This window comes from Cotesia glomerata, linkage group LG5, assembly GCF_020080835.1.
Source record: "Cotesia glomerata isolate CgM1 linkage group LG5, MPM_Cglom_v2.3, whole genome shotgun sequence".
Classification (NCBI taxonomy): Eukaryota; Metazoa; Arthropoda; class Insecta; order Hymenoptera; family Braconidae; genus Cotesia; species Cotesia glomerata.
This window is the reverse complement of record NC_058162.1, coordinates 17,112,637-17,129,199: the sequence shown is the minus strand read 5'-3', so window position 1 is coordinate 17,129,199 and position 16,563 is coordinate 17,112,637. Positions and strand designations below refer to the sequence as shown.

Here is a 16,563-nt window from a genome sequence, read left to right as displayed (position 1 = left end):
AATAATAAATTTAAAAATTAATTCTTTTGTATTGATTTCTGCTTAATATAAACTGTAAGAAAATTTTAATCAATTGTGTTCAACGTCCTTCCCCTTCAAATCCCAATCCCGTGAATTTGTGTACCAACTTCAACATTTCCGTCTTGGTTCGTAAATAATTTCATTGTACTAAAGGGTTATAGTCGTAGAAAATCTGTCATGGAGGTCACCATATTTTTTTACAAATACCACCTATGTAAAAAGCATGGTGGTCCCCGTGACTGATGTTCTCCTACCGTTCCTCTTAAATTGTATACTACAATGTAATATAACAATAACTTTAGCCACAGCAACGCGTGGCCGGGTCTGCTATATATATATATATATATATATATATATATATATATATATATATATATATATATATATATACAGAGTGTCCCAGAAGTAACGGACGCCATTGTAACATCTGATAAACAAAATAATTCTGAGACGAAAAGCCCTTGGCCATTTTTTAATCAGACGCATAGATAATTAATTATTAATTAAAATAACGTCCTTTTATGCGTTAGAGAGAGAGCACTAGTGTCAAGTCAAGTGCGTTCCAATGAAGACGCTTGCACGTGTGAATGTGTAAGTAAATATGTGTGACTACGTTAGTTATAGAAACTAGTTAGTCATACAGTTAGTTGTGTCTTTGTTTGGCACATATCTTACTGGACACTGGCGCTCTCTCTCTAACAAATAAAGAGACGTTATTTTTAATTAATAATTAATTATCTGTGCGGTTAATTGAAAAATGGCTAAGGACTTTTCGTCTCAGAATTATTTTTTTCATCAGATGCTACAATGGCGTCTGTGACTTTTAGGACACCCTGTATAGTGCACGCCTCATAACGCTTATTCATTTTTTAAGAAAAAAAATAATTGTGTAATTGATTAAAAAATAAAAACAAAATTGTAATTAAGTAATTTCTTACAGAGTATTTTTTATTTTTTTTTTTTTAAATATCGGGGCGCCCTTTTTTCTTGTCATATATGCACGCAGCCTAAAAAAATCTAGCTTGATCTAGTGGCGCCATAGTTTTTACGTGACAAATAAGAAAAGTTCGTTTGTTTTTGGACGGTTGTATCTTAGTGAATTTTAATAAAACTTCAATTTAAAAAAAAATACGTAAACTAGGCTACTGATATGAAATACGGACCCAGTTCATCGAATTCTTAAACTAATAAAAAAGGTCCGTTCTTGAAATATCAATTTGTTCGGGAGTAATCGTTGGTACATCCAAAATAGGGTGACAACCGGACGTCCACACAAAATTTTTTTCAAAATGTTTTTTTTTTTTTTTTTTCAAAATAGCTACATGACAATTACTTGATAATTGAACGTATAAAATGAGCTCTCGCTTACTATATTAAGAGTCACGTAATATAATATCTTTTTTGAAGCTATTTTATAAAATAGCGATTATTTACAGAAGTTCTATAAGATTTTATGAAACATTTTCGCTTTAACAAATTTAGTAACATGATACAGGCTGGCAATAGTCTACCGGTTCGGTATTCGCTTACCAAAGCGTAGGACCGGGTTCGATCTCAGCATGCACCAATGAATATTATTTTCACAATAACATTTACGTGCATAACGTTGTTAGCTACATGGTGATGATCTGTGAACTATTTTCAAGCAAGTTAAAGGTAACGCTCACTTAATTATAAAATGAAAAGGGACCATATAACTTGTTCGAATCTGCAAAGCCCTATCGTCATATTAGCTGGGTCAGCTCGGAGGAACTCTCTATTATCAACCAGCGATGACCACTACAAGCTATGATAATTTCTATTATTCACATTTATAAAAATACATATTTTTAGAAGATTATCAATAGAAACAATAGTATATTAATTTTTAGTTGGAAGCCGTATAGATGAGCCAAGTTAATTTTCATATTATCGAAGAGTAGTTCAAAAACTTGATCACCATCAAATTTTTGTATTATAATCTCAGTTAGCACAAATGAAATCAAGTCCACGTAAACCTGCGGCCGTAATTGGATGTAAAGTTTACGCTAACAGTAAGGCAACAGTTGTATTTCTAACTAGTTTACGTCAAGTTAACGTCAACTTTCCGCAAACTTCGTGTCAACTTTGAGTGGAACCTTTCGGTCAATTCCGGCAGTAGGTTTACGCTAACCTAACTTGATGAGTAAGTTAAAATCAAGTTTTGTGAAACTGTTGTAAATGCAAAAGTTGACGCGAGGTTTACGTAAACCATTGAACATCAACTAGTTGGTTGTCAACTCGTGCTAACTGGGAACATAATGTTTAGGGATGCATTTACAATTATGATTAGCCCATTCATTCGTACAATTAATTAAAAAAAAGTAATGTATAATTCCACAATACCGTATATTGTTTACGGCACACAACACGTAACAAGATTTTGTTTTTAATTTTTTTTTATATAATTCGAAAATATATAATTTACCATTCTTCAATAAACGTAAACATATTTCAATATTATTAACAGAAATATTGAAAGATAAAAGTAACTGGCAAAGTAGATGATTTGGAAATTTTTTATCATTATAAAAATGATTCTAATTACACTAATTAACAACATAAATCCACTGTAATCGCTTGGAATACTAAGTAGTGAAGTCATTGGAAATCATACAAAATTGAATCATTGATAACACTGGGGGGGGGGGGGAAGAAAAACTAATTAATTTAAATTGAAAAGACTTACCTGGAATTAAGTTTGATTATTATATAATTATTTTATTTTTAATTAAGAAAAACAAAGTAGATATAAAAAAAAGAACTGATAAAAAAAATCAACTTGATTAAAGAGAAAAAATCTAGAATCAATTACATTGTTTTGAGTTTAATTATCGTGAACATGTTTTTGATTAAGAGTTTTCTTTTTTGAATCAAGTTAATTTCTAACTTCCCGCTAAGAAAATTGAAAATTTTAAAGTTAGGAAGTTATTGGTTTTACCCCATTTTTAGTAATTCATAGTAAAACGTTTAGTAATTCCAATTATTGATAATTAAATTTATAACTATAAAACGATAGATGGTTTTCTTTATTTTTTGGGTACATAACTCGTTATCAACTTTTTTATCATTGTTATTAGTCGTTTGTAACTTCATGTGAGCACAAGAAAAAGGTTCGCGTAGAAAAAAAGAAATACATCATCTCATCAGAAGCATACAGCCAAGCCAGACAAAGGGACAAAGTTAAGTAGCATTCGTAATGATTCATACTTAGATAGGTTACCGCTAGTGAATCAAGTAAACCTTTTTTTTTTTTTTTTTTTTTTTTTTTTAACTGAGATTTCAGCAATTATTATTTATCACCTCAAGGACCTCAAATTTTCTCTCATAACTGAGGTTTTGAGGTGTTACTGAGACGCTATTAGGTTCTCAATAGCCTATCAAGTATGCAAAACGACCAAAAAGCGTCAGCTTGAGATGCTATTGAAGCTCTAATTAGAGTTTAAACTGCATGTTTTATTATTCCTGACGCACCCGTAAGACTGTCAAATTGTCAGAAATTTGCGGCGCTAAATTTCGATTCGGGCAGCTTTCGAAATTTGGATGAAAATATTTCATCAAAAATCCTGATGAGCCAGATTTCCAGATTGACTCAAATAGTCACCTTTATATAGAACAGTTTAGTGTTTGTTCCGTCGAGTCTTGAATGTAGTGTGGCCGTAATTTTTTGTATACAGTAGCGTCGTTGCATACCTGTTTAAAAACTCCCATAGGATCCCATCAAAAGCGTCAAAAGCCACTTAGAAACCAATAAATTTTATTATGGGAGTTTTAGTATGGGAGTTTTTAAACAGGGATACGTGCATTATGCGTTTGCATAGTGACCTTGTGAAACAGAGCCTATTTAATTTGTTGCATATATTTCTTAGAATTCTTTTATTTAGTATATTATTTGTCACATATCTTGTCGCGGAAAAAATACTGATGTAAACCGAATCTTTGCTTTTTCTTATTTTTGATCCTAGTTTCAATTGAGCTTAAGTTACCAAATTTGAGTTGCTTTTTAGGGCTAAGTTATTATTTTAATTACTAACTGATAATTTACTCTGCTATGACTTTTCCGAAAATTGAAAAAAATTTCAAACACCGACTATTTGCTACTAATTAACATGTTCTGTTCATTGAAGATCAAGCTTAATATTTGCTGTCTATAAAAGGAGTACACACAATTTTTATTAAGATCGCTTAATAACGTAGATGCACTACATCTGTATATATCGGGCCGATAGTCTTGTCTGACATTACTCGATAATAAATAGGGCTAGGAAGTTGGAGTTTTTTCTTTATTCAAATTTGAGGTTAAACATATGAATGCTCATTTAAACAACTGCGAAAGTCCTAGCCCTAATAATAAAATATAGTATGAAAAATGATATTCTGCTTTAAATTATGATTCATAAATTTTGGATCATTTTAAATATAAAAACTCGACCTCTTCATTAAGGGTGAGATAAAAAATGTGTATGCTTAAATAAGTTTAAAAAAATTAATACCTGAATATCACTGCTTGCGTAGTCACCACTTTCGCGAGAAACTTTAGAGTGTGTTAAAGGAATAATAGCAGGTGGATTATTATGACCTCTTGGTACAATTAAACCTCTCATTGTTGTAGAAGTTGTCTTTTTTGATCGATCACGAGGTACACTAATATCTCCAGCTGTTCGTAATGATATTACTTCTTCACCTCGATTATCAGGTCGTAGATCAAGAGTAAAACATATCCTGAAAAATTACATCATTTTAACGTACCAAAATTATATTTATCAATATATCAGAAAATTGAATCGTACTCAAACAAGAGTAAGAATCCTCTAGAGTAAAGAATGGAGGCAGGAAGAAAGAAGCAAAGAACATACCTTCCGTTTTGAATTGTAGCTGTAGGTACAGGTCCACCACAGGCGCCCATGAGAAAATCTTCAGGATCTGATTCATATGGAGGTTCATCATACCAATGTTGACCACCGGTACCAACTTCTCTGAAACCTCCACATCTCGCATCTTCATCGTACATATACGTGTCATCTATAATTTATAAATATGCATTACAAACAATAAAATATTATAACATGTTGCTTTGGCATTATTTTAATGTTAAAGATGATAATATACATGCATACATATTAGGATATGCCAAAATGTAACTCTCGTGAAGAACCTTTTAAAATTGGAATTTTGAGTTCCGCTTTTAACAGCAGCTGTGTTTAGGCATTTCCTGGGATATTTTGGGGTGAGACGATAAATGTGATTTTCATAGAATTTTTTAACAGGAGATTCAATTGGGCACTTCCGGCCAAATTTTGAATTTTCAGCGGAAGTGCCCAAACTAAGCTTCTGTTAAAAAATTCTATGAAAATCAAATTTATCGTCTCACCCCAAAATATCCCAGGAAATGCCTAAACACAGCTGCTGTTAAAAGCGAAACTCAAAATTCCAATTTTAAAAGGTTCTTCACGGAAGTTACATTTTGGCATACCCTAATAATTATATATACAGGGTGTCCCAGAAGTAACGGACGCCATTGTAGCATCTGATAAACAAAATAATTCTGAGACGAAAAGTCCTTAGCTATTTTTTAATCAGACGCATAGATAATTAATTATTAATTAAAATAACGTCCTTTTATGCGTTAGAGAGAGAGCACTAGTGTCCAGTCAAGTGCGTTCAAAACGAAGACGCTTGCACGTGTAAATGTGTAAGTAAATGTGTGACTACGTTAGCTATAGAAGCTAGTTAGTCATACAGTTAGTTGTGTCTTTGTTTGGCACGTACTTTACTAGACACTGGCGCTCTTTCTCTAACAAATAAAGAGACGTTATTTTTAATTAATAATTAATTATCTATGAGGTTAATTAAAAAATGGCTAAGGACTTTTCGTCTCAGAATTATTTTTTCCATCAGATGCTACAATGGCGTCCGTTACTTCTGGGACACCTTGTATATTGTAACGTGGTAGATTTTTATTCGACGCCCAATACTTGGGGTATATTTACTTTCCAGGCTCGAATCCAACGTCGTGAATGTTATGTGTGAATGAATGAAGATTTTACTAATTTGTATGAATTTATTTTGTCAAAATACATAACGCTGTACGAGTAACGAAGATAGCACGAGTCACAGATCGTACGAGACTACAAAGTGGAACGACAAGGATAGCGATACGACGACAAGAAGCGAGTACTGAAGTGAGCGAGACACCGAGCAGCGTAAACACTCGAGAGGTCTGAAGACAACTCGACGCTGCATTGCTGCATTTTTCCACTATGACGATCACCATCGATGACAGTTGGCTAGTCAGTACTGCTGGAGCAGAGGTGACTCAAACTGTCGTGAAGGCCCGTTGACTGTTATACGGACCTAAATCAACTATCGATGAGTATCAATTCCAATGGAAATGAAGACTAGCGCCACCAACTTCAACGAAGGAAGAAGCGAGTACTTCTTTATGAGGAAGAGGATTCGAGGCTGGACTGTTGACGGATTCGGACGCGCTTTTGCGCGCTCCGCAACCTAAAGTTAATTTCGAAGTATTGTCGCGATTTTGTTCACTTGAAATTAATTGATAAATTGTATTGAAGTATTTATTTTTTTTTAAATAATTTATTTATCGAGTCGACCGCATGAAGCTTTTCCGAGCTGCTGCGATGAGGACGACGCTCAATTGCTTGGTAAGCCGACGTTCTTGTTCAGTGTTGAATCCTGCGTTTCGAGTCCACGTTGTAATTTTGTAAAATATTTTGATTATCAAAATAATACGCGAGGACTCAACGCTTTACGATTATCTTTTTTTGTAATGCTGTTATTACATAGTGTGATTGCCGATGTATGAATGCGAGTGTGAGAAATAAAATTGAGGTGACGACGTTTTAAATTTGGTTTTAAAATTAAGAGAAACGTTAAGTTACGACGTTTTAATAATTTTGTTAAAAGTTAATATCGACCTCCGACGTATATTTTGTTAAATAAATTGTTATTTTTTTCTGTTAAATTCTTCTAAATTTATTTCGAGTAATTTTAAGAATTTTCGTTTAATTTGCTGTCCTATTTTTTTAACGACGAGTATTTCAGCATGGCCCGCCACCCTGAGGAAGAGGTAAGAGCTAGCCGAAGTCGCAGTAGTAATCAATTGGAGATCATTCTCCTGGCACCCTTTTTTTTTTATAATAATTCTCTTTTTTAGTAAGCCAAAAATTTCTAATATAAACGGTGAGCCTGGCTTGGTAAATCCCCGGGTCAGGCAAAACCCCGTTATAATATATATATATATATATATATGTATATATATATATATATATATATATATATTTTTGTTTTTTGTTTTTTAAACGATTTCTATCGTGGTTTTTTAGGTAGTTCATATCATAAATATTGAACAATGCATCAATGGAAATATTTCTCACATAGATCAATAAAAGTGATTGAGAGTGATATGACTGATAAGGAACAGACTTCATGAAGATTCTTTAATTTGGTTAGATAATAGTATTGTGAAATAAAATAAAATAAATCATTACCCCTGCAGGCTACTCCAGAAATTTTCAGCAGTTCTCGAATTAAAAAATATACCTATTCCATTTAAGTTCGATTAAATTCGAATATTCGGCAGATCTAAAATCAGTTAATGCTTTTCGAGTTCTGTAAATTATACTTTAGTCAATCAATTGGTTCAAAAGATATTAAATTGGAGTCTCTCCAACTTCAACTGAAACGGGTTCTAAATTTCAGGGATTGAAGTGGGAGAACACGCGGCAGTAGACGAGTCTTTCCACTACTTTTTAGTAAAATATAGTGCATATACTATAGAAAGTTGAAGTTAGAAAACAAAAAAGTTGTGGAGACATTACTGTAATCTTACACACAGTTTGACCAATCAACTTGAAAATTACACAAAGCTCATGAGATTGGAAACCTCCAAAACATGGCAAAAAAGACTGTTCTTAGATTTTAAGAGCTGAAAAAAATTTAAATAATGGGGTATCAGATTTCCTGAGCTGTGAAATTTTAAAGTTTTATTACTTTTTACGCTTAAGTAAATGCTTTGAATGACAGGAATCGTATATGAATCATTTGAACAATATTTACAAAGCATTTACAAAAACGTATTTTTTATAATATTTAACCCTTTCCCGGCTCAGAGTATCGGTGAGTCTAGATGTGAGTGAAGTGGGGATAGAGCCCATCAAAGTCCGTTGTAAGGCTGTATGAGTGAAAGTTTAGTTGTGGTAATGTAGACAAGCGTCCCCTTCTACCATTTTTCCAGCCCCCTCTCTAAAAAGTAGACTATAGCTCTCTCATTTTAAGAATAACACGTAGGATTCAAATTGAGAGAAGGGAATCAAGGTCGACCGGGAAAGGGTCAAATCTCTTTATTTTTCTTTTGAAAACTCTCAAAAACAGAAATAATCAAATATTTTTATACAAAATTTTGTGAGAATTTCGGTGGTTTTTTTTTTAACTTCCCGCTAAGAAAATCGAAGATTTCCTAAAATTGGGGAAATTATTGGTTTTACCCCGTTTTGCAAAAATCGAGTTTTCATCAGATCTCGACGTTTTAAAGTCCTAGGAAGCTTCCCTGATTATTTACGCGATGTTGTCCCTATGTGTGTGTGTGTGTGTGTGTGTGTTTTTTTTTGCAGGGGGGGGTCCTTTTTACGGATTCTAGACATAGCTGTTTCGCCTGGATCTGTGACGACTCGACGCAGCGTCATACTAAAACTCGACGCTAACGCCCCTACTCACTGAACCCTAAACCCCTTTTCTTCTTTTCTCTAACCCCTCATGGGAACCGCCGTCAGGCATTACTTTGTGAGGGAAGGAACTAGCTACTGCTCTTCCTTCTGGTGGCTAAGGTGTTAACTTCCTTCCTTCTATCTTCTGATATTTGCTCTTCTTCTTTCGGTGGAACGCAAGTCTTTGAGGACTTCTGTTGCAAACGTGTTGGTAGCGTTCCAGGCAGCTTCTGATGACAACATTGCTTCCACTAGTGAATCTGGTTGCATTCTCTGGTTCAGGATCCTCTCCAACTCTTCACGCTGTTCTGCCGTTCTTCAATTCTAAGTTCTTCAGGGCTCAGTGCAGTTGACCTTTTTCGTTGGTAAAGTGCTCGTCTTTCCTCTGCTAGAACTCTAAGAGGTAGGGTTCCGGCAATGACGCACACTGCTTCTTCTGATATAGTGCGGAAGGCACTAGCTACTCGTAGGGCACTCAGTCGATATACTGGTCCAGCTTTTCTCCATGATTCTTCCCTGGCGGATTCGTGCTCACGATAAAATGATCGTCAAACGACGGTGAATGCACCGTAAATTCACAGTGTTGATAAATGATCGTTGCTTGACTATCGAACGACCGTCGTTTGACAGTGCCTGACGAGTATCGTTGTGAAAATTTTTCACTGTTACTTTATAATTTTTATTCTGTATAGTTATTATACTTCACTCGTCGAAAAACCAAATTTTTACTTGGTTACCCCGATTTTTTACCTAAGCAAAAATCGTAGATCATCAATCGATCGTCTGTCATTTGACAGTCATTCGAAAACATATAAATTGTCAAAAAACCGTAACTCGGTGGTGGATGCACAGTGGTCTGTAAGTGAAACGAGCGTATAATGTCGGTAAGTTAGAAATGTTTATAAGTCAACGATGAGTAAGTGCTGACTATATTTTTTTTTTATTTCATTAGAAATTCTCAAAGTATATAGAAAGATAGGCAAATGAGAATTTTCAGTAAATACTCGGGGTGGAAAATTTGAAAAAAAAAAAAATTAAATTATTGTAATTTTGTTTATTCCTAAGTAAAATCATAAAAAATTAATCAGATTACACACAATCAACAGAGATCCGTCATTTTAATACTTTTCAGAAGAGTTTATGACTTACAGCAAGTGTTGAATTTTTTTCATAGTTTTAAATGAAGAACTATAATACTTTTTGTTTATGACAAATGTAATAATAACTATTGTTTTTTTTAATCGGGAAATATTTTCTTCAACAATTCATTAGTTAATAAATTATAATTCATTTTCAACTCAACTTTTAACATATTTTCTATACCTCTAATATTTTCACTGTAATTCTACAAATTCGAATCCATCATTATTAAAGATTTGAGTTTTTTATTAGACGAAAATTTTAACTTCAAAATTAAGGCAAAATTGTTTGCTATCAAGGAAAATTATTATGAGATATTTTTTTTAAAATTAAATTTTAAGCAATTTCTTTTCCAGAACTTTTTTTATACAATTAATAATTTCACCGTAATTTCAAAATCAAGATTTTCATAATTATCAAAAATTTGAATCATTAATTACGATTATTATTTTCAATTTACGGAAGAAGTATAAATTTATTTAAGCTATTTTTATCTGTAAAATGAAAAAAAAAAAATGACTAAGCTATGACACCTTATGAGGTGACTAAATAAAACTTTCGGGCAGTGTCTCAGATAGCTTAACTGGTAGAGCGTTGGGCGCGCAACTAAACAATCCGGATTCGAGTCCCGGTCTGAACAGTCAGAAATATTATTTTTTATTTTATTGTTTGTGACAGTAGTGTGAATTTTCCGTGATTTGACAGTATATTGAGCGTACAGTGTAGGTCATAATGTAGTAGATTCACTTGCGTACATTTATATTTTCTGCACTCACAGTCGGTACATCAACTGTCTTGAAACAGACGTTTATTACTCACTTCTCTATTACTTGGAGGTGCATAAATAATGTTTGCATCGTGAAATCACCGTATATATTTGATAAATTTATAGTAGACGTCTTTCACAATGGTATCCGATGCTGACTGACAAATCGCTCAATAAAAACGAATCTTATACGGTGAAACGACCGTGAATTAACCGTGCTTTCACCGTGTCGCCGAAACCGTCAGAGTTGGGTTTCCAGCGCATCAGCCCAAATGGATATTCCGTAAGTGAGCACTGATGTGACTACTGATGACAATAGTAGCCTCCTGCTCTGCATTAGGCCTCCGATGTTAGGCATCAGCCGTGCGAGACTAACCCTCACTACTGACGCTTTGGCACTGACGTGTTCCACATGCTACTTGAAGTTGAGCCGGGCATCCAGCATCACTCCCAGATAACGGATAAATGGCTGTGATGTGATTTCTTGTTCTTCGACTCTCAACTTGATAGTTTCTACCGTTTTTCTACTGGTGATGAGCACTGCCTCGGTTTTATGCTTGGCTAGTTGCAAGTTCACTATGTCCATCCACAAATTGACTCCTCTGAATGTAATATCAAAAGCCATTTCTATCTCTTCGAGGTGCTTTGCGACGATCACGACAGCTACGTCATCTGCATATGCTACAAGTTTGACTCCCGTAGGCAATGCTATTCTCAGGAGGCCATCATACATGATGTTCCATAGGAGTCATTCCATATGAAATCGTCTCAAAAAAAAAAAAATTGTTGCCGTCTCATTTTAGATTTTGGTGTAACTTTGAGAAACTCTTCTCTAGGGTCCTAAAGAACAAAATTTACACGAGTTTGATTTTTACAAGCGCGTGTTTTCGCCTATTTAAATAAAGACTTTTAAATATCGATATTTTTAAGGCTTATTAACTTTTACTGTGAAATTTTTCTGTTTGAAGCTATCTGCATGATCAAGATGGAATTCACAGTGGGAAAGATAGTAGTTTAAGGAAAAATGAAGATAATTGGCTCGGACGAGTCCTTTAAATATAAGCAGCGTGCTGAAAATGAGTGTTTTTTAGTCATTTTTCGTGAATTTCAATCAACTCTAGCGTCTTAACTGTTGATAATTAAAAACTCATGCTCCGCGGGAATTAAGTATATATATCATAGACAAAATTCAGCCACAAGTTGACTTGAGCTGCCCACTCTTCATAGAAGAAAACTTTGCTCGAAGTTTTGAAATTAAAAAAAATTCCAATTTTCAGGTTATGAAACGAGCTTGTTGACTGCGCGATAAAAATCTGATACTCACAGAATCTATTGTTCTTACCTCCAACTTTAAACGACTACATCACTTGTTTTGTTATTTTAATTTTTAGTGCATGTGTGAGCCGTTTTTTTTATAGCAAAAATCAACTCAATTTTTTTTTTTTTTAAATAACTGGTAGTTTTTATCTCAATTTTTTGTCTATAAAAATTCTGTCTTCACAACAGAATTTTTATATATTTTCATGCATGCGTATAGAGATAAGCTTATTTTCAATATTTGACTGCATTGCATTGAAAAGTAAGTGAGAATAGACGTAAATTCAAACGAAAAATTAGAAATATTATTAATTATTAACAATATAAGTATACTCGAGAAGTAAATTCGAGTTCATAAGTATCAATTAAATTACTAATAACTTAATCTCTGTCACTTTCCAATTTATATATTTTTTTGTGATTCGATGCCGTCGATTGGAAAAGTAAGCAAAATGGAAAAGTAAACAAACTTCTTAGATTAACGGTGTCAAATTTCACGCATCAGCTTAACGCTATTGTTTCACTCACTCTTCGCTTGTCGCGTGCTTTCCCCGACCAAGTTAGGTTGCATGGTAGTAATTAAGCGGGAGAGCAGCGACATTTGGCCGTGGCGGATTTTTGAAGAACTTTAACTCTTTGTCTATAAAAGCTCAATTGTCATTGTTTCAGAGAGCGTTCTTTTGTTCAGTTCGGTTGTTTTAGTAAGTTGATGTGTATTGTGATTTCTCAATTCTTAAAAAAAGTAATGGAGTGTTCGATTGGTTTATTGTTGAAAGAAGATTGCCATAAATTAACATTTTCACGATCATCAGAGTTGATCGATCAAAATAATCTGAATGAACATGAGAAATACTTATTAACTAAACGAATTCAGGCAGTATCTTTCACAGATATCTGTACCTATCATTATAAAAAATATGTGACTTATTATTTTTCTTTGTTTGGAAAAAATGTTGTGATCCATCAAGTGCTCATAAAAAACCTATTCTTAAGTCCTTGCAGGAAATAACTGTAGAGTTTTGTGAAGCAAATGAGAATCTTAACCTTATACCAGGCCGAGCACTTTGTTCACGTTGTATGGAAAATTTACGAAAAACCGAAACAAATGAAAATTATGATGATATTACCGATACATTATCGCGAAATTTTGATGATCTTGGGGTATCTTTTGATCCTAAGTACGAAGTTTTAGATTCACTTAATAAAATTTGTTCAATCGTAGAAGAGTCACCAATCCCACCTATCCAAAAATTAAGTATATCAAAAAGAAAACGAAAAATTGATGAAAAGTAAATCAAATATCAAGTAAAATACGAAAAAAATTAGAAGCTACTTTTTGATGTTGTGGAACATGAAAATAATAAAAAGACAATGATCATATTTGTTATAATGCATACTATTTAGAGTTAATCGATGAATTGAAAATGAAATTTAAAGCATCTACAACGTTTGACGAGAAATATGAAATTTTAAGTTTATTACCGAAAAAGTGGACAATTTCTAAAATACAGTCAGAATTTGAATGTAGTGAATATCTTGTAAAAAAAGCTAAAACACTGAGGGCACAATATGGAGTATTAGCGAAGGCTCCAAAAAAAAAAAGTGGACGTCAGTTGAAAACAAAAATTGTTGAAGCTGTTATAAAATTTTTCGAAGATGATGATATTAGTAGATTGATGCCAGGTCAAAGAGATTGTGTAACTGTACGCGATAAGAATAACGGAAAGTCTAAAGAACAAAAACGTTTAATCTTATTTAATTTGAAAGAAGCCTATGAAAAATTCAAGCAAATTCATCCAAACTTAGCCATAGGATTCTCGTCGTTTGCTTCACTTCGACCGAAGAACTGTGTTTTGGCTGGGGCTAGTGGAACACATTCAGTATGTGTTTGTTTGATCCATCAAAATATGAAGTTAATGTTAATGGCGTGTAAAACTAAACTTACTTATAAAGAATTACTGAAAAAGATAGTTTGTAATGATAGCAGTGAACAATGTATGTTATATAGCTGTAAAGAATGTCCAGGCACTGATGTTATTGATTCCGATATATGTAATGAATGTGAATTGTCATCTGAAATTAATTTTAAGCAATGGGTTTCTACTGATCGCTGCAATTTATTAACTGTAGTTAAGAATGTCGATGAATTTAGAGATGATTTGAAAATACAATTGACAACTTTAAAACCTCATCATTTTATTTCAAAAAAACAATCCGAGTATTTGAGATACCTGAAAGAAAATTTAAAAGACAATTCAGAGTGTATAGCATTAGTTGATTTCTCAGAAAATTATGCATTCATGGTACAAGATGAAGTACAATCGTTTCATTGGACAAATAATCAAGCTACTCTACATCCCTTTGTAATTTATTTTAAAGAAGACGGTTTACTTAAGACAAAAACTTTATGTGTGATTAGTGATTATCTTACTCACAATACAGTATCGTTTTTTGCATTTCAAAAAATTTTTCTCGATTACATTAAAAACAGTTATCCGGAGTTTAAAAAAATTTATTACTTCAGTGATGGAGCAGCCGCTCAATACAAAAATAAAAAAAATTTTATAAATATATGTCGTCATGAAGCGGATTTTGAATTAAAAGCAGAGTGGCATTTCTTTGCCACTTCTCATGGTAAAAGTCCATGCGATGGAGCAGGTGGTACGATCGAAAGGACCGTAAGAAGAGCAAGCTTGCAACGATCTACCGATGACCATATTTTAACTCCAATCGCAATGCACGACTTTTGTTCTAATCAAATTTCTGGTATAAAATTTTTTTTCGTATCAAGCCAGGATGTAGAAGCTGCTGAGACATTTTTATCTGAAAGATTTATAAATATAAATACAATAAAAAATACGAGATCATATCATAGCTTTATACCAATTTCTCAAAATCAATTACAAGCGCGGAAGTATTCAGCTTCCGATAATTTTGATATTGTTAATATTGTAAAACCAAACCGTAAACGGTTGAATAAAAAATAATGTTCTAGTTGAAAAATTGTGCACAGTTACTGTCATTTTCGATAATAATTACTTCTAAAGACAATTTTACACCCCAAATATCCATAACTTTATTGAGACTAGAAAAATTTTAGATATTTATAGTTGTTTCTGATGGTAAGTAATTTTAATCCATTTGTAAAAACGTCCAGATTTTTGCTGTAAAAAAAACGGCTCGCACATGCACTAAAAATGAAAATAACAAAACAAGTGATGTAGTCGTTTAAAGTTGAAGGTAAGAACAATAGATTCTGTGAGTATCAGATTTTTATCGCGCAGTCAACAAGCTCGTTTCATAACCTGAAAATTGGAATTTTTTTTAATTTCAAAACTTCGAGCAAAGTTTTCTTCTATGAAGAGTGGGTAGCTCAAGTCAACTTGTGGCTGAATTTCGTCTATGATATATATACTTAATTCCCGCGGAGCACGAGTTTTTAATTCTCAACAGTTAAGACGCTAGAGTTAGTTGAAATTCACGAAAAATGACTAAAAAACACTCATTTTCAGCACGCTGCTTATATTTAAAGGACTCGTCCAAGCCAATTATCTTCATTTACCCTTAACCTACTATCTTTCCCACTGTAAATTCCATCTTGATCATGCAGATAGCTTCAAACAGAAAAATTTCACAGTAAAAGTTAATAAGCCTTAAAAATATCGATTTTTAAAAGTCTTTATTTAAATAGGCGAAAACAAGCGCTTGTAAAAATCAAACTTGTGTAAATTTTGTTCTTTGGGACCCTAGAGAAGAGTTTCTCAAAGTTACACCAAAATCTAAAATGAGTCGACTTTGCTGATTAGACAATTTTAGATGGAATGACTCATAGCAGAGGACCTAAGATTGATCCCTGTGGCACTCTTCCGGTAATTTCGTACTATTGGCTTTATAATGGAAGACACAGCGATAAGGTTTAATAATGAGTGAGAGTTTATTAACTGTTGTTCACAATAGTATGAATAATATAAATGATTGAGAATAAGTAATGTAAAGTATGGGTCACAATGTTATTACTAGGGAGGGATCCTTGGGACTAACTGTATTAGCAGTGGTCCTCTAGCTTGGGTCCGATAGGGTCATAAACCCCTTCCACAATGCTATGTACAGTACGACCTGTGACTGTCACTGTGGGGTGGATGCCAGTATCGTTGCTATTCCAACACCTTTCCTCAACGATAGTGGCTATTTGTGTAAACCGCATTTCTGTAACAAATAATTAAGTTTAGTAGCAAGTAATGGTTTAGTGAGTAAATCAGCAGTCATCTCATCTGTAGGGCAGTATTTAAATTTTATGACGCCTTGATCGAATAAAGATCTCACAAAATGATACTTTGTGTCGATGTGCTTCGTCTGGTTGCTGAACTTTGGATTGGAGACCATATTTAAACAACTCGTGTTGTCCTCGTAAATGATTGCTTCAATATTTTCTTGACCTAAGAAACCCTTCAATAATTTCTTGATCCAAATAGCTTCATGACACGCTTCCGCTAGTGAGACCTACTCTGCTTCTGTTGATGAAAGCGCAATACATGATTGCTTTCTGCATGCCCAACTTATGGATCCACCAAATAG

The 16,563-nt window shown here is 33.4% G+C and overlaps 1 protein-coding gene across 4 annotated transcripts in view; it reads right to left on the bottom strand.

Annotated features, from left to right (window-relative positions):
* LOC123266355 overlaps positions 1-16,563 on the bottom strand; it is a 214,096-nt gene that overhangs the window by 85,829 nt on the left and 111,704 nt on the right. For all 4 annotated transcript variants that reach the window (XM_044730594.1, XM_044730593.1, XM_044730591.1 and 1 more), the window contains 2 exons: positions 4,896-5,061; positions 4,533-4,761 (listed from right to left, as the gene is read on the bottom strand). In XM_044730594.1, the coding sequence (XP_044586529.1) occupies positions 4,533-4,761; positions 4,896-5,061 (395 nt within the window). The remainder of the gene's footprint in view (positions 1-4,532; positions 4,762-4,895; positions 5,062-16,563) is intronic.